General features: G+C 36.1%; 1 protein-coding gene across 1 annotated transcript; it reads right to left on the bottom strand.

The window, feature by feature from the left end:
- Nucleotides 1–1,544: 1,544 nt before the first annotated feature.
- LOC110450862 (carbonic anhydrase 2-like) lies at nucleotides 1,545–14,826 on the bottom strand. Its single transcript, XM_021498634.1, has 7 exons — nucleotides 14,384–14,826; nucleotides 10,635–10,793; nucleotides 10,188–10,372; nucleotides 8,104–8,211; nucleotides 7,697–7,778; nucleotides 2,912–3,051; nucleotides 1,545–2,101 (listed from the first exon to the last, which is right to left on the bottom strand). Exons 1-7 carry the CDS (start codon nucleotides 14,556–14,558, stop codon nucleotides 1,958–1,960), a joined length of 993 nt encoding a protein of 330 aa, XP_021354309.1. The 5' UTR covers nucleotides 14,559–14,826; the 3' UTR covers nucleotides 1,545–1,957.
- Nucleotides 14,827–21,546: the final 6,720 nt, after the last annotated feature.

Here is a 21,546-nt window from a genome sequence, read left to right as displayed (position 1 = left end):
GTTTCATGGCAGATTTTTGTGTTATTGATTTCTGTTTTGTGGTAAATATCTGGTTTGTGGTAAATATCTGTTCTGTGGTAGATTTTTGTTTTGTGGTAAATATCTGTTTTGTGGTAGAATTCTGTTTTGTGGTAAATATCTGTTTTGTGGTAGATTTCTGTTTGTAAAGTAGGCTTCTATTTTGTGGTAGATTTCTCTTCTTGTAAAGCATTCAGTAAACTCTAGACCTTTGTATTATATTGTTAATAAAATATAAACTCTCACCTCACTCCGTCAAATTAACGCAACACCAATATAAGTTAAGTTACGAGATGCCCGATAACCTAGCGTAATTGTTCGGAACACAGTGATTAACTACGTTGGTAAGTTATTCTGATGGCTTCATACATTTTATATTTTTAATGGTGGTCTGCAAGTGATCCTGTCAACATACTTCAGGTAAATGGACTTTCAATTGTCACTAACACCACGTAGGTTCTGGTACATTTCCACACGTTAATAGGAAACTTGATATTTATTCTTAGTATCAACGTGCAGTTCTGAGTGTTGCCCCGTCACAGCAGTTAAAACCTTGTTCAAAATTGTGACTTTAACAAAAAGTAAAATGAAAACACTAGTACATTTCGTGTATGATCTGCTTTCGATATATAATAATCCTTTTTAGACACATTAAGACTTTTAACTCTTCGAATTATACTTTACAAAATAGCTGTTTTGCCCTAGACATCGCCGATAACACTAACCGTCCCAAGAGTTGAAACAAAATTGTTCTAAACTGTTGTTGAAGCAGAAGGGTAGGTGCATAAAATCACTTAATTATATCATTGAGAAATTAGATGAGTATAGGTTAAAGTTTTACAAATGAACCACGAGTTAACTTTACATAATATAAACCGTGTCACTAAGGCAAAAACGATAACTATGACGTTCAAGATTATTACAAACCAGCAGATTATATTACCTTGTATATATAAATAATAACTTAACACATATACAAGTATTTACACCTATCAAATTTAGTATACAGAATGTGAAAAAAAAAACAGGAATTGCATTAATATTTGCACGGCATTGTCACTGTATAATCCTACCAAATTATCTGACTATAGATGCCATACAAATGAATGACGTCATCCAAGGTAGACAACATTAATATCTACTTCTAAGCCTGATTCTATCGTTGCCACTACTCCGGTTTTCGCTATTGGGACGTGACATTACATTGGTTAGTGTTAGGGTTATGGTTACTAGGATTATTGATCTAGACTAACGTGGGAGCGTCGTCGATGTTGCAGAAAACACTTGTCCTTCTTGATCATCTGGTGTTATTCCCTTGTACTATTTTAAGAGTGTCCGTGTATAGGTATCATTTGTTCATCTTTCCTCTCTACTTGATTTTGAGTTCAAGTTACAAGTTTGTTAAAAGCTTGGTATTCTCTTGTTTTTATCAATAACGAATACCTGTATTGTGCAAGTGCGTAATTATACTGTAAACCCTTCCCAAAAGCTGATAAAAATAAAATAAAAACTGCTTTTAAGAAATTATTTATTTCGCCAATTTTCAGGTTAAAAGTTTCAATTTTATATTTACACATGCTTGGCGGTGGTGCGGGGATCCTATTAAAATCACCTGCATCCCAAATTCAGATGTAGTATTCTACTGTAAATTCACTATAAAACAGACAAATCAGCACAGTTCAGTAGAGCTTTATTCTGACTGAGATTTCAGATATATACTGTGATTGACTTGTTTTCTGCAAGGTTTCTATTCTCCTATTTTATTTTTAAGGGGAGACGGTTTAAAATTCATTAAAGAATATTTAGTATAAAAGGACAGTGTGTTATCGTAATTTTTGCGAGTTCAAAACCTCGCGAAATGTCGAGATGAAGTGGCAATAGCGAAAATTAGTCCACGTACATTTTATGTACACTTTCCAGAAATTAGATTTCCGAATTTCTATTTTGTCCCTCTGCATCTCTTGCCAAAGTTCATTTTGACGTCGTCTACAGCGTAGCGTTGAATTGGACGATTGTTTCCAAATTTACTTAGTGGTGGATTGCCAGCTTCCCATGTTTCCAAGTCCTTCAATACTTTGTAATTCTGTAAATAATTCCGTCATACAATATCATATAATATTGTGTATGGTTTAATAACAGTCTGCTTCACTGATGATGTTAGCTTCTCAGCGTTAAAATAAATCTCATTTTCAATGGACTTACGATCAAATTTATTCTATTATAAAGAATATATCCTGATTATCGACAAAACGAGAACTGTAGCAGTTGTTTCCATACGATTAACAAGTGAGGTTTCCACTGTATCAAACAGTCATTTATGCAGTATGTGATTTCCATTTGTCCATAGAAACTGCATAGGAATTTCGAAAGCTAAAGATCGTGATTTATTTGTATATAAGTATATGGGTTGACAGATTTATAAATATCCAGGCTTTGTCTTAAGGCAAAGAGCTCCTACCAATTGGCTTCTTTGAACATGTATTAAATAGTTATTTCCTGTAAAATACATAGGCTATTATATTTATACAAAGACATCTATAGTTTGCGGACCTTTTAGTGGAATATTTGAGAATTGATCTTATTCAAATACACAGTAGTATTGGAGATAAGCATATATAAACATACAAAAAGTCATAACTGGTAACACATTGGATATTCTGCCTGATTAATAATCAGTGTTTTTGTCAATAGAAAATAAAAATGTAAAACATGTCTGTGCTCTTAGTAAATGGGCAGTCATCTATAAGTCATGAGCCAAACCAGTTGGAACTCTCTATGGTTGGAGATAAAACACAGAGCGCAGGACTCTCTACCTTAAAGTCTGTGTATTAATCAGGCATGAACAAACTATTGTCAGACGTGTTTCCGAAACAAAAACAGAAATTTAACCTACCTTTTTACAGACAGTAGTCGGTGTTTTGAATATTATCCAGAGAAATCCAGGATAACAACCGGGCGTTGTTTTGGAGCCAACGTAGTAATAATATTTTCCATCCTCGGGCAACATTAGTATTGGCCTGACCTCTGCCCGTTCTAACAAAGGCGTACAATTAGTGGTGACATTACCGAGAAAAACATCGTTACATGTATTTTCCCCCGTTTCAAATTGTATAGTCGAATTCAGTTTTATACGTGGATTTTATATGTCACTTAATGTTCAACTTCGTTTTTTTAAATACATTTTAAAATTTACGGTTATGTTCAAAGGCTGCAATTCGTACATTTTCTATAGTCCATTGATTAGAAACAAATCAGCGTTAACAATTGGATGTCTGTCCCTGTCCTAACAACTGTAACAATGGAGTCTTATCTTACTAACCATCATGATCTTAGATAAGATGACATATAGAAACGAGATATCAACAACAGTTTTCTGGAGTGTACATTGGGATGGGGTTCATTAATTATTGAGGCAAAGAAAATTATATTGGAATTATTTAGTGTTAACCTGCAGCGGGACAAGGATCACTAATTGGTGAGATTAACAAAAGATATGGTTGAATTATTAAGTGTTACAAAAATCTTCAAGTGAGGCCAATTGATAAAACCTAGCTAGCTTAAAGAGTTGTCCATTTCAGAACTAATGAGGTTTTTGAGTAAAACCTAACTATCTTCAAAAAATAAACTATTTGTTCTCTGTTGTATTTTAGGTTCCTAGTATTTTATTCCCCATCATGATTTTATGTATATATATACACAATTGCAGTTCCTCCTGTGACATATGTGTATGTTGATGGGGACTGTCGGGGTTGTGAGATATGGGTATGTTGATGGGGACTGTCGGGGGTGGGAGATATGTGTATGTTGATGGGGACTGCAGGGGTTGTGAGATATGTGTATGTTGATGTGGACTGTCGGTGTTGTGAGATATGTGTATGTTGATGGGCGGTGTTGTGAGATATGTGTATGTTGATGGGTACTCTCGGGTTGTGATATATGTGTATGTTGATGAGGACTGTCGGGGGTTTGAGATATGTGTATGTTGATGGGGACTGCAGGGGTTGTGAGATATGTGTATGTTGATGGGTACTCTCGGGTTGTGATATATGTGTATGTTGATGGGGACTGTCGGGGTTCTGAGATATGTGTATGTTGATGAGGACTGTCGGGGTTGTGAGATATGTGTATTTTGATGGGGACTGTCGGGGTTGTGAGAAATGGGTATGTTGATGGGGACTGTCGGGGTTGAGAGATATGTGTATGTTGATGGGGACTGCAGGGGTTGTGAGATATGTGTATGTTGATTATGACTTTCGGGGTTGTGAGATATGTGTATGTTGGTGGGGACTGTCGGGGTTGTGAGATATGTATGTATGTTGATGGGGACTGTCGGGGTTCTGAGATATGTGTATGTTGATGAGGACTGTCGGGGTTGGGAGATATGTGTATGTTGATGTGGACTGTCGGTGTTGTGAGATATGTGTATGTTGATGGGTACTCTCGGGTTGTGAGATATGTGTATGTTGATGAGGACTGTCGGGGGTTTGAGATATGTGTATGTTGATGGGGACTCTCCTCTTTAAAAAATAAACTATTTGTTCTCTGTTGTATTTTAGGTTCCTAGTATTTTATTCCCCATCATGATTTTATGTATATATATACCCAATTGCAGTTCCTCCTGTGACATATGTGTATCTTGATGGGGACTGTCGGGGTTGTGAGAAATGGGTATGTTGATGGGGACTGTCGGGGGTGTGAGATATATATGTATGTTGATGGGGACTGTCGGGGTTGGGAGATATGTGTATGTTGATGGGGACTGCCGGGGTTGTGAGATAGGTGTATGTTGATGGGGACTATCTGGGTTGTGACATATGTGTATGTTGATGGGGACTGTCGGGGATGTGAGATATGTTTATGTTGATGGGGACTGTCGGGGTAGTGAGATATGTGTATGTTGATGGGGACTTCCGGGTTTGTGAGATATGTGTATTTTGATGGGGACTGTCGGGTTGTGAGATATTTGTATGTTGATGGGGACTGTCGGGGTTGAGAGATATGTGTATGTTGATGGGGACTGCCGGGTTGTGAGATATGTGTATGTTGATGAGGACTGTCGGGGTTGTGAGATATGTGTAGGTTGATGGGGACTGTCGGGTTGTGAGATTTGTTTATGTTGATGGGGACTGTCGGGGTTGTGGGATATGTGTATGTTGATGGGGACTGTCGAGGTTGTGAGATATGTGTTTGTTGATGGGGACTGTCGGGGTTGTGAAGTCATGTGTATGTTGATGGGGACTGTCGGGGCTGTGGGATATGTGTATGTTGATGGGGACTGTCGAGGTTGTGAGATATGTGAATGTTGATGGGGACTGTCGAGGTTGTGAGATATGTGTTTGTTGATGGGGACTGTCGGGGTTGTGACATATGTGTATGTTGATGGGGGCTGCCGGGGTTGTGAGATATGTGTATGTTGAGCGGGACTGTCGGGGTTGTGAGATATGTGTATTTTGATGGGGACTGTCGGGTTGTGAGATTTGTTTATGTTGATGGGGACTGTCGGGGTTGTGAAGTCCTGTGTATGTTGATCGGGGCTGTCGGGGTTGTGAGATATGTGTATGTTAATGGGGACTGTCGGGGTTGTGAGATATGTATGTATGTTGATGGGGACTGTCGGGGTTCTGAGATATGTGTATGTTGATGAGGACTGTCGGGGTTGGGAGATATGTGTATGTTGATGTGGACTGTCGGTGTTGTGAGATATGTGTATGTTGATGGGACTGTCGGGGTTGTGAGATATGTGTATGTTGATGGGGACTCTCGGGTTGTGAGATATGTGTATGTTGATGGGGACTGTCGGGGTTGTGAGATATGTGTATGTTGATGGGGACTGTCTGGGTTGTGAAGTCCTGTGTATGTTGATGGGGACTGTCGGGGCTGTGAGATATGTGTATGTTGATGGGGACTCTCGGGTTGTGAGGTATGTGTATGTTGATGGGGACTGTCGGGGGTGTGAAGTCCTGTGTATGTTGATGGGGACGGTCGGGGTTGTGAGATATGTGTATGTTGATGGGACTGTCGGGGGTGTGAGATATGTGTATGTTGATGGGGACTGTCGAGGCTGTGAGATATGTGTATGTTGATGGGACTGTCGGGGTTGTGAGATATGTGTATGTTGATGTGGACTGTCGGGGTTGTGAGATATGTGTATGTTGATGAGGACTGTCGGGGTTGTGAGATATGTGTATGTTGATGTGGACTGTCGGGGTTGTGAGATATGTGTATGTTGATGTGGACTGTCGGGGTTGTGAGATATGTGTATGTTGATCGGGACTGTCGGGGGTGTGAGATATGTGTATGTTGATGGGGACTGTCGGGTTGTGAGATATGTGTATGTTGATGGGGACTCTCGGGGTGTGAGATATGTGTATGTTGATGGGGACTGTCGGGCTTGTGAAGTCCTGTGTATGTTGATGGGGACTGTTGGGGTTGTGAGATATGTGTATGTTGATGGGGACTCTCGGGGTGTGAGATATGTGTATGTTGATGGGGACTGTCGGGCTTGTGAAGTCCTGTGTATGTTGATGGGGACTGTCGGGGTTGTGAAGTCCTGTGGTCAGCCTACATTCGCCTCACCCCCTGAACAAATATAGCGTCCTCACATAAAAGTGCTTACATTCGCCACACAAAACCTTTACCACTTATTACAAGATAAATAGATATTGCTGTAGTTTTTCTCGTATCGACTGAAGCTCAATAAATGAAAAAGTTGGAAAGTAATTATAAGTTATAAGTAAGTTATTAAATATCTCTTTTAACATTAATTTTCATTGTAACCTTTGTCTCCCACTCATAAATAATGTTGTTAAAATATTCTTATTTGCTTAAATGGGGAGAAAGAAATACATGTTTTTAAGTATTAGAAAACACAAATATATTCAACTTAGCTTGCATTCAGGGGATCATACCTAGAGATGTTATTGTAGTTTTGAATTTCATTATTTTGGTCTTTTGGTAAATCCTGCCTTTTAAACTTGGGACCTTGATTTAAAGGGGCTGGTCGGGGAAAAAATGTCATATTTGCTAAAATGGCATACACCTGTTTAAAATACCTTCTTATGAAATATACCGATACAAATTTTGCTGAAATTCACTCCCTAAGAGTAAAAATTATATTTATATTAAAGAAATCCTAAATCGTCACCTGGCAGTCTAAAACTCTCAATTGACCCAGATCAGTGATGCAATTTTACCGCACGCGCGTCATCAACAAGGCCAAATGTAAACATCGCGGCGAAAGAAAAAGATGCATGCAAAGGTCATGATAGGCACGAGGTATCAATACCGTTATATATAACAACAACATATAGGTAGGAATACTACACTTGCATCATACATGACCTTTGAAAACAATTATTTACGTATAGTATTGCTGTCTTGTCCGCTAGTTGAGTCCGACATGGCACATGACGGCGTGCTATATATCTTCACTGCCTCACTTTCGAAACAACCACGTGACATATATAAATAAATCTGCGCTAAATTTACGCGGGGCGTCCCCGAGATTTCAGTGGTCAAAACTGGACATTGCAAGCGGAACTCGACCTTCATATTGCCGTGTTATAACTTTTGGAAGGCCAGAGAACGCATTTAGACCCATTTATTTTGTAATTTTTTCCCCGAACAGACCCTTTAACATTGAAATATATAATAGTAAGACACTTAAAGTGTAACTTACTTGTCTCGTCCAAATACTCAGGAATTTTGGTCACGTATTTCGAGATCAGCTTGTCCGCATAACTACCACAGTCGTCGAAAACCTGGGTAAATATTTACAAAAATTACCTAATAATTGCGTCAACAAATATTGTCAAAAACAAAAACTATTTTACTTCTCTACAAATGTTTTCAGGTACAGTGTATCACCCTTCAAACAATTTTTATGTAGGCATCACCCTTCAAAACCATTTGTATGTAGGCATCCCCCTACAAACCATTTGCATGTAGGCATCACCCTTTAAACCATTTGCATGTAAATAAATTATGAATTAAATCAGAATTGAGTTGAATTTTTCTGACAATGACGTCGAGGAGGGGAGCACAGATAAGGAGGAGGACAACAGGGGATGAGTTAATTCTACTTACATCAAAGAACACTCCTACTACAAGATACTTTTTTTCATGACCGTTTTCTTTGTCATCATCGCCAGTGTTTGTCCTCTTTGCTTTCTCTCTATTGTGTACCAAATGTATCTATGAAAGAAATACATGCTTATAAATGAATATAAAAACATTATCGCGTAGAAACGGTATTTCTAATTTGAACTTGCCACCAATGCAAGTTGCCATGGCAAACTTGATAAAAAAAATGACGCCTGACTGCGATAAAAATAATTCCAGTTTCATCGAAACCTCCTTCTGCTTTGATAACAACTAACATAACCATACCATGAAATTACATCGGGGTAAATAGTTCAGGCTGATGTACATGCACCAGGAGTGATAAGTGTTTGAGTATGTATGTTAAGAGTTCTTAACCTGCATTTTATTTATCTATTTGTTATTTTTGTGACAAACATATCCTTTCCAAGCAACAAAGCAGCTATCCTATGTAACAAAACACTTAGTGAAAACTTGTTTTTTTTTAAATAAAAACGCATATCTTCCTTATTGTACAAAAAGTTATACACATACGTTCAGGCAAAAGCTCGAAGAATTTATATGCAAACGGTACTATTCCCACAGATATTTCAAATGTGAAAATGGGTTTTAAGTGTGACTTCAAGTGTTGCTACACCCTCGATATAGGTTATTTATTGTCATAACAGATCTTGTCATATATAAATTGACATTTACCAAAACATAATAATTGGACACTAATTCTGAGCAAGTGTTTCTCATAAATTATAAATATAAATATATAAATTTTATTTATTTAACAACAATTATGAGACACGTTTTTCCAACTGATACCAATCACGCTTGTTGGCCCGAATGTTAGCGCGCGGGGAGTCTTACTGTGGGAGGAAACCGGAGCACCCAGAGAAAACTAACGTGGTCGGGCAGGTGAGCCCATACCTTTTCACGTCCGATCGGGGAATCGAACCCCGACCGCCTTAGTGAAAGGTAAGAGCGCTATCCACTGAACCACCCGACCATCTCACAAATTCAACATCATCATTGCAAGTTTTAATCCTGAGCTAATTGCTATAACATATAACTCATATTTGTTTGCATAGAGATTGGTCTCTTCTTAACGTCTATGGACATGCGAGGACTAGCGCATAGAGATACTCTAGGAAAATTATAAAAGATAGAGTGTTGCAATGGGGGCAAAAATGCCAAATTGAGTTCACTAATATTCCCTTATGCAGAGGACACAGAAGAGAACTCCCATATTCAACTAAGGGTCCACATTAGGTACCATTTATATTCAAAACAGAGGGATACAGCAGACCTATGTTGCCCCAGACTAAACAGTCTAAGCAAGGACCTGTAACATCATTTTACATTCTGAATTAACCTCACTCGCAAAAAAACACCTGTTGTTGTGTAATGTACCTGACTGATCACAATCAGTTTTAGGTCGTCTTTGTCTACAGCTTGTCATGGTGTTATACAATGTTTCCTGGTAAACCCACACAAATGTTTGATTACAAAAACAATGTTAAAGAAAATGAGGAATGCTGATGGTGATTCTACGTATTTAAAAGAGATACCTGTTTAAGACATGATTGCAGTTTGTATTAAATGAAAGCGAGACTGCGACATAACAGTTTACTTGAAATGAATATTACATTGACATAAATGGTGCCGACATTTAACATCATTATACCCTGTCAAAAAATTAACGTTAAAAACATATGATACCAACTAAATGTTACAAGGGACTTGAATATTACCCCTTAAAGTTGAAGGGAAGAATTGGTCTACTGTATCGCACTGGACGTTATTGTAAGAGGCGACTTATGTGGGTCCCACTGTAGAATGCGTTTTTTTGTGTGTGTACTGCTAAAAGGTCATTGAAGAGACTAAAATTGATTTGCTGCCCCCGTTGCATTTTTTCGGATCTTAACATTTTCTTTTTTTCTCCTACATACTTTTTCTTTTCGACATTGTTTTGCTAAGCTTTTGTCTTACTGTTCATCTTATATTCTATTACAATGGAGAGAAAAAAACTGAATACAAACAAACTAATGACGTCAGAAGGCTTTAATTGGCTAGCTTACCTCGCCTTTGTAGCCTTTCTTGTTAACGGTATGCTCCGATCCATAAGACGATCTTCTCTTTCCTATATGGAAGTGAAGTCCTTTAAATACATATCGGGTGCCATCGTCGTCGTTCCTTTCGTCGTCACCCAGAATAAGTATGTTTGAATGATCACCCTTTTTTACTTTAAAGTTAGGCGCATGACCTGGTAAAAAAACCCACCAGTACTTATGAACAGTCTGTTTTTCTATAATGTTGATTTTTGTTAGATCATTACAATCCTATTAATTAAGACATATACAATTTTGTTTGTAAATTAATGACGTCACCAGTATTACTTAGTTTTGAATGGTCACTTCAATTTGTGTTAAAGTAATATCAAATTTTCATTGACAAAAATGATATGATGAATATTGTTTCATTTCGATGACAATGAACGCTAGAGTTTAAAAAAAAACATATTTTACCGTTATTTTCAAATATTCCTTTAGATTTGCCTGAAGGTTTATAATAAACTCGTTCGTAGCCATCATCCTCTCCACACCTTGTTTTGTCAGTCTGGATATCGATGGGACTTTGTGTGTCGCCTCCACAGTTTGGATATTTTTTATGCCAGTGTTGGGGCCCTGCAATGTAATTTCAAGTAATCACATATTTTTTTGTTTCTGTCATGGGACGTATTCCATGACACACGTGTGACACCTTTCTGACAGAGAGGATTTACATTTCCTGGAGTCCACAAATGTTGGTCAAGCCATATATAAAACATAAGTAAAACAGGCTATAAGTATATCAGAGCTTTGAAGGAATTTATTTAATTGGTCTTAACCCATTTAGAAATTGTATAATTGTTTTCTTTACTCGTTGTCTGGAACAGAAAAGTGCTTATGCATCTTACCTTTTTAGTTTATGATTTCATTTCTATTATTCACTACGCTAAATGTGTGAGGAACATACTTTTAAAATCCTCGGTTGGCGTAATATTTATTTATTTATTTCTATATTTCTTTTTTTATTTGATATTATGCATATATTCTATTGCAATTGCTATGCATCAGGAATGTGCCAAACTCAGAATATTGAGTTGAAATTATGAAGGCTACGTATGGTAGAATTTAAAACGTATGTTAGTGAGTATGCACTTCTTCCATTTTACGATTAGAATGGATCGTGTAAATTTGCATATATTAAGCTGTTTGGAATTTATCATGTTAATAATAAGGATATTTTTATGAAATATTAACATTTATGCTCGTATAATGGTGGAATACATAACGAATGTGACACAATGATTTAAAATCCAAACGAATGTATATTCCACAATAATATACAAGCGTGCGTTGATTATATGTATATACCTAAGTGTCTAAAGGGTAATTTGGTCTGAATAGCATAAGGCTGTCCATTTGCGTCACGGCATCTGATTAGTTTAGTTTTATAGCACTATTCTATGTCTCATAGTTAAAGTTTTTGATATTTTAGAGAATATTAAAAACAAATGGATATTTTTGGCAATCGTTATTCCTGAAATAGTAACTTTTCTATCAGTCTTCAAAAATTACAGCTACGGCCTCTGATTGGCTGCGACAATTCGGCTTTTAACAGTAGGTCTATTGGGAAAGTTGTGATAAAAACGATAAGAGTTTTGATCAACAGATGTAGCTTTCTATCAATGCTTTCTTTCTTAATCTAACATCAAACATGATTGTCGTGGCCTTGAAATTTGATGAAGCATATCCTAGTAATATTTTTTTGTTGGAATTGATTGGTCAAATTATTAATTAAAATAGGAGGAATGGATGCTTATATCATTTTCTCTAGGTTTAAATAACATTTTTTTTTTTCGTAAGATGATTGCAGTGAACCGGCCTCTAAAATGTCAAGACAATTCGATTCTAACTAGTTTGTGCCAAATGCGTTCGTCAGCAACGTATATCGAGATTATGTATATGGAGTTTATTTTTATTTGAACAACCGAAATTAGGATTTAGGGATCCAACATAGCCATCATGGCTTCTGATTGGCTAGATGACATTATAATAAGGCCCCTCCGTTGAGCTCCATAGGGCGGACTAAAATGTGATTCTTTTAAATAACGCCTTTATGACTGCAAGAGTAATTATAAGGGCATTTTTAGCAGCCCCTATTAACTTAAATTATTTTGTTTGACTATTGTTAAATGCTATACATAACAAATATATGTTTTGCATAAAAGGAGTATAAAAGTTATCTATAATAAAAAGAAAAGAAATTGTTGTATATTTTCTTTCTTGCGGCGTTTCAAATTCAAAGGAGATTCATATAACTTCATACGTGTTTCAATCTTTTAAGCCATTATTACCAGAATATTTCACACGTCATGCTAGAGCGATGAATCAATGTGATACATTAAACCATTATAAGCAATTTATATCAGATTAATATTTTTTCTAGTTGTTGGAGTAGGGAATATTTGATATTGACATCTTGCTTTCTTGAGAACCATTTAATAAAATTTTCATATCATTATAGTTTTTTATTTGTTTTACATTGTATTTACATATTTCATAAATGTATCATCGTCAACACATTTTAAAGGTCGAAAGTGTCCCTATTATAAGTGACAACTCTTATCATTAGTTAAATAAATAGATAACCACTCCAAAGTGGAGATCATTGTAGTGAGGAAATTCCTGCGTTTTTTGCGTTTCGTAAATAAGCACGAAAATTTCAATTAACGAATATTATCTATAGATTATATGCAATATCTGTACATAGAATATATAACTTATAGAACCAATGTAAACGCGAAAATTTCCTCAATGAGGAATTTCCGTTTTTACAGTGTCGAATCCTTACATTGCTGATAGGTCACACTAGCTATGTTCCAAAATATATGGTTGTAAGTGGGAGTTACTTTAGTAGCATATTTAAATGCTTTCAGTGAAATTTACATCGCCAGTGGGGAAACGAAAATATGTACAAAACATGATGTCCTAATTTGGTATGAATTGGGTGAGAAGAACTTTTATATAGGGTTTATATATATTTATAACTTGCGAATGCGTTTACAGCTGCATTAATGGTATTGCCATTTATGACCTTTTTTCTCCATGACATAAATATGTAATTAAGTAGCACATGCAAACAGGTAAGTTTCATGTTCATCAGAGCGTGACTAAATTGGGACAATGAGACAAGGCCTTGTGGGGAGAAACCAAAAAACATCTTTTGAGCTGACAACAATTTACATCATTTTAAAAGACACATTAGCATTAATGAAAAACAAAAAATAGACCTTTGTAAATGAATCTGACACAGTCAATAAACTTTAACACTACAAGTTGGATATCTAAATATAGTGATGTGCGCATGACATGACGGACATTCATTTCTTCCTATAGCCTATAAGCCTACCACTCTAGATAAAGAGACTCTAAAAGGAAAATACACTTTACAAGTGATCACAAGAAATAGGAAGTAAGGAACCAAAAGTGTATACATTTAGTGACTCGATGCAGCAAGCCAAATAGAGAAAACATTTACTGCGCTATACAGTCATTTCGTCGAATCAGGGTCCTTGAAATTCAAAATAATTCATAAATTACAAGTCATTCAACAAACATTAATGAAGAATACGATTTGATACAAGTATACAATAAGGCAATGCAGCCATCGAAACTATGCTTATAATATGCATGTATTTACATTAAACACTTTCGAAAATATTGACTTTCATTTTTGTGATGTAACAACATTTCCTAATGTCAATATTTCAATGATTAATCATATCATCATGTCCACGTGAAGGCATGCATTGCACGTTGTTACAATAAGTATGAAAGTAAAAATATTCCAACTGTCCGGACGATTCCGAGAAGGGATAAATCTGATTTATACGGTATCCATATCTCAACAGAAAGACTACCATCGACATCTAAAATGTTGATGCTAGCGTATACTATATATGACCTGCAGTAAACCACTTCGGCAATAGCTGAGATAGAATTATTCATTATCAATGCGCTGATATGAGGAAGACACTTGCATCATAAAAATGCATTAGAATTGTATTTGTATATAACGCTATCTATTAAAATGTGCATAATAATAAGATTTAGGCCTATTTTCCACTTATACAAGATAATGCAATAAAGAGATGCATAAGAATTTTGTGTTATAATTGTATCATAGTATATACTCTCATGCTATTTAAAAACAAATGAAATCGTCTTACCACAAGGTGACTTTGGGTCATAGCTGAAGAAACCTTTAATGTTTGGACATTTGTCCCATCGGTCGTATCCATATTTTCCATATCTCGACCTGTACGACTTCGATCTCCTGCGGGATCCGCAATCTACAATGCTGGTTAGCAGTACAACAAAGAGCATCAGAAGAGAAGACATCATGTGGCAGACAATATGACCGGGTGTTCGATAGAGCACTTCCGCGATACATATGATCTAAGAACTGGAATTAATTAGTTAAGACACTCCCACAATTTTGCTTCCTTCAATTGATTGACATAATACACTTTAAAGCTCACGAAAAATATTTAAGTTGCAAGATATCTTTAAACGAATCACAGAGAACCTCGTTAATTCGTTAATAACGCAACTCCTTGTTACTTTAGATGGTTAATATCATATTCATATCTCTTCTTTGTTTTAAAATGGCCATGAATGTTCCTCGGCATGATTCACTAGAAGGACGTGACCAAATTCCGTGATGAATGCACAGTTTTAACGCAGGAATTTAAATCCCATGCACCGAAACAAAGTTTAATTTAAAATATTTATGGCCATTTATTGTTTCAGATTCTATTTTGTTATATTTTTTTTTTCTACACTACTATTTAGATGAGATCGCAACATATAAAGTAATTTGAACTGTCACATTATAAGCAGAAAGAAAATGCAAATTGGTCGTGAGAGTAGAACAACAAAACACATACCAACTTTGTTGTAAGAAGTGTTTCTCTACTGTGTATGTAGTAATACCTCCAAGTTGTTAGTCAACCTTAATAATACATTAGCAGGCACTTTGGATTTAACATATTATAATAGTTAAATTTTCCGTGTAGTACGGAGGCGCTGAAGAGCTAAATGAATAATCCATACTGCACACATACAATACATAGGCTCATACCATATACACGCCGTAAACCGTGCACACTACACATACCATACACACCTAACATGCTAAATACAATACACTTTCACATCACATGCCATATAATGCTTCACATTGCACGGGTGTTGGTGTATTACGACCTTGTGATAGCGCGGATCTAATGACAAATTCTAAGTCATAGCTTCTGAAATACCATGCCGAAGACACACATCATAGCATTGCACTCGATTACATTATCCTGACAACAGGTGAACAGTTAGAGGGAGGGAATGTAAATGGTTGGTATGCATTAGAAACCAGGAATGAATAACAGCAATTAAAAGGTATTAAACTCAGGTTATAATTTAAAAAACGATTATTTCAAAAAAAACATGCTGCATTATATTGTGAATAGGTTAACGACGATTTATTAATGGGTTTATAGATTATATATAATGATTCACTGATTGATTATCGTTGTTTCATCATCAAAAGCGGCTTCATTTTACAGCCGACTATTCGCTGACAGTTATGGTTTGCCATACCGATACAGTCCAGGCACACCAGCATGTAAGGTAAGCCAGCATGTATATATAGTGTTGCATTTACATATATTAATAGTTGTGTATCTTCATGCTTAATTGTTTTTAATGTATGAACTATTTTCCTCTGAAGTACCTGAGAATGACTTAGTAACATAAAGTGGTTGTATTATTATTTTCATTATTACTTTTGTAGCAAAAAATATGATGTACCTATATGAGATACAAAATTATACGAATAAGTAATAAATAGGTAATACACATTTTTTTAGAACAACTTTTCATTGTTCGTCTTGTTAAATATGTCTCATCATACTGAAACTAGTTTGCAATAAGTTTTGCATGTATAACCACAACTAGTATCAACCATACTAGATCAAATCAAGCAAGAATTACCACTAGATCTGGCATGCAAATTGCTGAAACAAAATAAAATGATAAATAAAAGATACAGTTATGTCGGAAAATTCTGTTTCCAATACCCGGTTACAGTTTTTGGAAGTGGTTCGTACATCATGAACCGACTCACACAAACCAAATAATTTAATTTATGTTATTATTTAGCTTTTGAGCTAATAGCTTTAATGGTTATTCAACACAGGTGAAAGATGTGTAGATACGTAGATATGTATCTCACAAAGGCTTTAAAAGGCATTTGTGACGGGTTTAAAGGCATATAAAAGCGCAAATAGAGGATCATATCTTTCAACCTGAAGTTTTCAAGCCGAAGCAGTTAACACCTCCCGACTTTTTACCCCTTTATAAATCCGTCTAGAGATATTAAAATCTACTAACCTATACATTTCCCAGAGTTAAATAGTGATAAAGGTCACTCAATAAGAATTGTCAACGTCAAAAATAACAAGAGGCACTGGGTGTATCTGGAACAAATTTTAATAAAGGGATTACATTTGTATGAAACACTTGCTGATTGGTTGATTAAGTTGCGTAAGTCTTAAAGTATGTAGCGCTACGTGATTCACAAAAAAGCGTAAAAACAGAGCAATGATTGATAGAGACATTTTAATGGCATACAAATATTGTTTGTGTTATTAATGAATTTGTTAATTCCCCTTTATTATCTGTTTTATGTCAATCAATCAATCGATCAATACTTAGTAAATAATCAAACAATCAATCAAGTAACATTGTGTCAGTGTCGCGAATCACAATATAAAAACATATTAAGAAATATTCGTTGCTGATAAAAGTAATCAAAAAGAGTATATCATTAAGCTTTGATCTGATGAACCTCCAGTTTGAAGTAGGCTTATGAGAAATACATTATTATTTGCTTTGCATTATTTACACAACAAAATAAAATAATTCCAGTTATAGATAGGCATACATAAACGTATTACCAAAATATTAAGATTTATTGATAATTAAATCGCAAAAATGTAAAACTTTTGACAGCAGTTGTCAAACTAATTGAAAATTTGATTATTAAAACACGGACATCACTTGCCATTGGCTGACAAGACTTTGCTTCAGTAAAAAAAAAAAATCACGAAATAAGACTTAAACTTTTCTTACACAGACCGCAGAACTAATTATGAACAATATATGCAGTATTTAAAAAGGCATTTGACAAGTGAAGGAAATAATATGCAAAATCATAACCGAATGATTTCTTTTAAGATTTAAAATAAAAACATACAGTTAATGTCTCTCTTTCATATTTAGATAAAAATTTCATTGCAAAACAGAAAAACAAAAACAACTGAGTTAAAGTGTTAGCAACTTACATGTAATTACGTTCTTTCCTTTAGTCTAAGAAATTTTAGATATTTTTTTATGACATTTGGGTTTAACAGCAGCAAGAAAAGAGTAGAGAGGGGGCATCGGTTACATATGATATCACCGTTTTAATTATGGTATTTTAGACATTAGTCGTGTGGCCAATATTCACTCAACCAAGACGGCAGGAACAAGAATCTGTTCCAACAAAATCCCTTTTCTATGGTGGCATATTTCTGCCATCCACTTGCGACTTACGAGTTACGTATGTCGACATAATTATTGAAAGATGTCGACATAATCTGAGAAGATGTCGACATAACTTTTAAATTATGTCGACATATTATCACATTTGCCGAGATAATTTTGCCGAGATAATTATCTCGTAAGTGGGTAACTCGGCTTTTTATCGTGTTAATGCTCGGGTGTGACATCGACTTACGACTTGCCACTTACGACTTATTTATGTAAAATCCCTCTTTGATTGATAAACTCTGTACATCATAGTAACCTACTGTAATATCCATATCTTTGATTTCCCATATTTACATTGATTTTACCAAGTTACTCACCAGTATAGTCACCACTGTTCAGTCACCATCAGCCCACCTTCGCGGTCCTCGTGCACAAGCCTCGTTTTGGTAAGTCGGCAATAATCTACTAGGATGTCGACATAAATAAGTCGTAAGTGGCAAGTCGTAAGTGGCAAGTCGATGTCACACCCGAGCATTAACACGATAAAAAGCCGAGTTACCCACTTACGAGATGATTATCTCGGCAAATGTGATAATATGTCGACATAATTTAACAGTTATGTCGACATCTCCTCAGATTATGTCGACATCTTCTCAGATTATGTCGACATCTTTCAATAATTATGTCGACATACGTAACTCGTAAGTCGCAAGTGGATGGCAGAAATATGCCACCATACTTTTCAATATGAACGCGGGCTCACATACAGGTGCACCTTAAAAATTTGGTAATATATACAATAGTACAGAAATGAAATACAGTGTCCCGTATAACTGTCATATCCCTGTCTTCATTTTCTTGGTTTCCTTTGATAGGTTGATAGTCTAATCAGACATCTACATTGCTTGGTACAGCCAGGCATACACATTTCTAGGTCAGCTCATCAGGCATGTGAATCTCTAGGTCAGGTGTGACATGTGAATATCAAGATCAGATCAGACATGGGAATCTCTAAGTAGGATCATGCATGTAAATCAGAAGGTCAGATCAGACATGTAAATCAATAGGTCAGGTCGGACATGTGAATCTCTAGGTCAGAGCAGGCGTGTAAATTACTAGGTCAGAGCAGGCATGTAAATCACTAGGTCAGAGCAGGCATGTAAATCACAGGTCAGAGCAGGCATGTAAATCACTAGGTTAGAGTAGGCATGTAAATTACTAGGTCAGAGCAGGCATGTAAATCACTAGGTCAGAGCAGGCATGTATATCACTAGGTCAGAGCAGGCATGTAAATCAAAGGTCAGAGCAGGCATGTAAATCACTAAGTCAGAGCAGGCATGTAAATCACTAGGTCAGAGCAGGCATGTAGATCACTAGGTCAGAGCAGGCATGTAAATCACTAGGTCAGGTCAGACATGTAAATCACTAGGTCAGAGCAGGCATGTAAATCACTAGGTCAGGTCAGACATGTGAACCTCAAGGTCAGGTCAGACATGTTTATCTCTAGGTCAGATCAGACATGTGAATCTAGGTCAGACCAAACATGTTAATCACTAGGTCAGATAAGGCATTTCAATCACTAGGTCAGATCAGGCATTTCAATCACTAGATCAGATCAGACATGTAAATCACTAGATCAGATTAGACATGTAAATCACTAGGTCAGATCAGACATGTGAATCAGAGATGTGAATCGCCTGTTAAGGCAAGGCATGAGAATCGCTAGGTTAGGTCAGGCATGTGATTCGTAAGTTCAGATCAGGCATGTAAAATATAAACCGCTAGGTCAGGCTTGTGAATTGCTCGGTTAGGTCAGACCTGTTCCCCGCGAAACACAATAAATTTCTTTCACAAGTTTTATTTGTATATGCAAACATAGTAACGAAACTTATTGGATGTGAATCTAGCCACTACTATCTATTATTTTTTTCTTTTGGAATACAAGACTAAGAATTGTAAAACAATCTAACTAAAATACAAATAGTTTTACGATGAGCAAGAAGAGTGGAGAGAGGACAACAATGACATATGATAAATGTTTCTTATTAAATATTTTGTATACAAAAGACGGGCGGCCTGTCATTCTTGACCAAGACGGTTAGGGTAGGAATCTATTCCGACATAAATGTCCTTTCAATTTATTGTAATGTTCGTCACACTCTGTTGCCCTGCGTTTCGTTCTGAATTTTGTATCCCGCTTGGTCGAGGAAAAACAAGCCAAATAATTATTTCTACCTAGACGGTACGAGTGAGAAAATTTCCAACATACATTTCCTTTGAACTTATTATAATGTCAGTTACACTAACCTTATCTCGGTTGTTTCGTTTCGTTCTGAATTTTACTGTAAATTTCCCGGCTTGGTCTAGGAAACCCAAGCCAAACGAGTATTTCTACTGATCGACTAATGAAATGAAGCTCGAGAAATAAGAGGTGAAACGGGGAGGGATGTTTTATGTCTCTGGTTGATCTGAAAATTATAAAGTCAGTATTTAAATATGTAACCGTCACAGTACTAGTGTGGTTAACAACAACCAAACCACAGTTACCTTAGTTTATTTATTGAAATACCTGGCATGCTAATGATAAGACACTGGCTAATATATTAATTGAATTGACACGTATGCACTACCTATGATAATAATTAATGCATGTTAAATAATCGCTAGAGAGGTAAAGTAAGAAAGAACTTGAGTATTAAAAAAAGTCGAAGCAAAAATCCAAAGATAACATTAAAAGCACCGTTTCGCCATTTCGGTCATTTAAGACTCACCCGTGACACAAAACGTAAATAAAAAGAATAAAAATACATGTCTTCAATTTTCCAAGACAGAATTATATTCAAAACATACAGCAAAAGTGGAAAAGCGCTATTAAATCTCGTAAAACATTTCAAATGTGAAAATTTGGAGTCAACAGATAATCCCTTAAAATAGTATATTTCTTTCAAAACTAGTGAAAAAAATCATGCCAGATAAGTTCAAGCTAGATAATGACTGCCAATCTCGGGGACTGACAGTTCACCAGCAGTTATCTATCTTGAAACGTAGAATAATTACCACAAACATGAATAAAAAAAAGCTGTTTTAAAGTAAGTTTGTCGATGCAAAAAGGCAAACAAAATAAAGATGTACTGCATCACATGGCCTCTTCGACCTGTTAGGTCTCATTGGTATTACCCTTATTTTTTACATAAAGCAGTCGCCATATATTATCCGCAGGTCGGTTTTTTCCATGGTTCTCCGGCTTTCCGCAAAACGTATTAAGGTTTTAAAAGATGCATATTAATAAAGACGTTGGGTAATTTTATGGTTGTCATCATGATTTCGTTAATGCTTTGTGTGATATGAAGGTCGATTGATATGCTCACTAGTTAGTTTGCCTTGTGGTTTCGCTGCCAGAAATGAAGTTCCCGCACTGTGTATATGACATACTGGATTTGACCATGGCGTATGTCGTCGAAAAGGCAGAAGACGTTACCCTTGCGGAACACCTGGATCCGAGTTCATGAAGCTGTTTTAACGCTCAAATTTAGATTTTATGCTCAAGGACAGTTTCCTGTTTCGGCGATAACTGAGTAACACACACACAGCATTCCATGATTTGAAGCCGAATACCATTATTATTATTATCAATATAGGATATACTTGCCGTGTCATATGTTTTAAGCGAGAAACAAGAAAGTTGGTTTGAGCACAGAGTTCATGATTTAGCACAAGAACAGTGTCATGGATAGGGGCCCTCGTCCTATATTTTTTGTCACAGTTCATTGGGGAACAATGTAAATCTTACATGTGTCCATATTTTAAC

The sequence above is a fragment of the Mizuhopecten yessoensis genome, unplaced genomic scaffold, assembly GCF_002113885.1.
Source record: "Mizuhopecten yessoensis strain PY_sf001 unplaced genomic scaffold, ASM211388v2 scaffold5519, whole genome shotgun sequence".
Classification (NCBI taxonomy): Eukaryota; Metazoa; Mollusca; class Bivalvia; order Pectinida; family Pectinidae; genus Mizuhopecten; species Mizuhopecten yessoensis.
Note: the sequence above shows the minus strand (reverse complement) of the source record. Positions and strands in the feature narration are given on the sequence as shown.

Coding starts and splice junctions, on each gene's coding strand:
- LOC110450862 (XM_021498634.1), bottom strand. CDS start 14,558: ATGATGTCTTCTCTTCTGATGCTCTTTGTTGTACTGCTAACCAGCATT. Junction 10,794..14,383: donor TGACCCAAAGTCACCTTGTG/GTAAGACGATTT, acceptor ATTACATTGCAG/GGCCCCAACACTGGCATAAA. Junction 2,102..2,911: donor CGACTACTGTCTGTAAAAAG/GTAGGTTAAATT, acceptor AATTATTTACAG/AATTACAAAGTATTGAAGGA.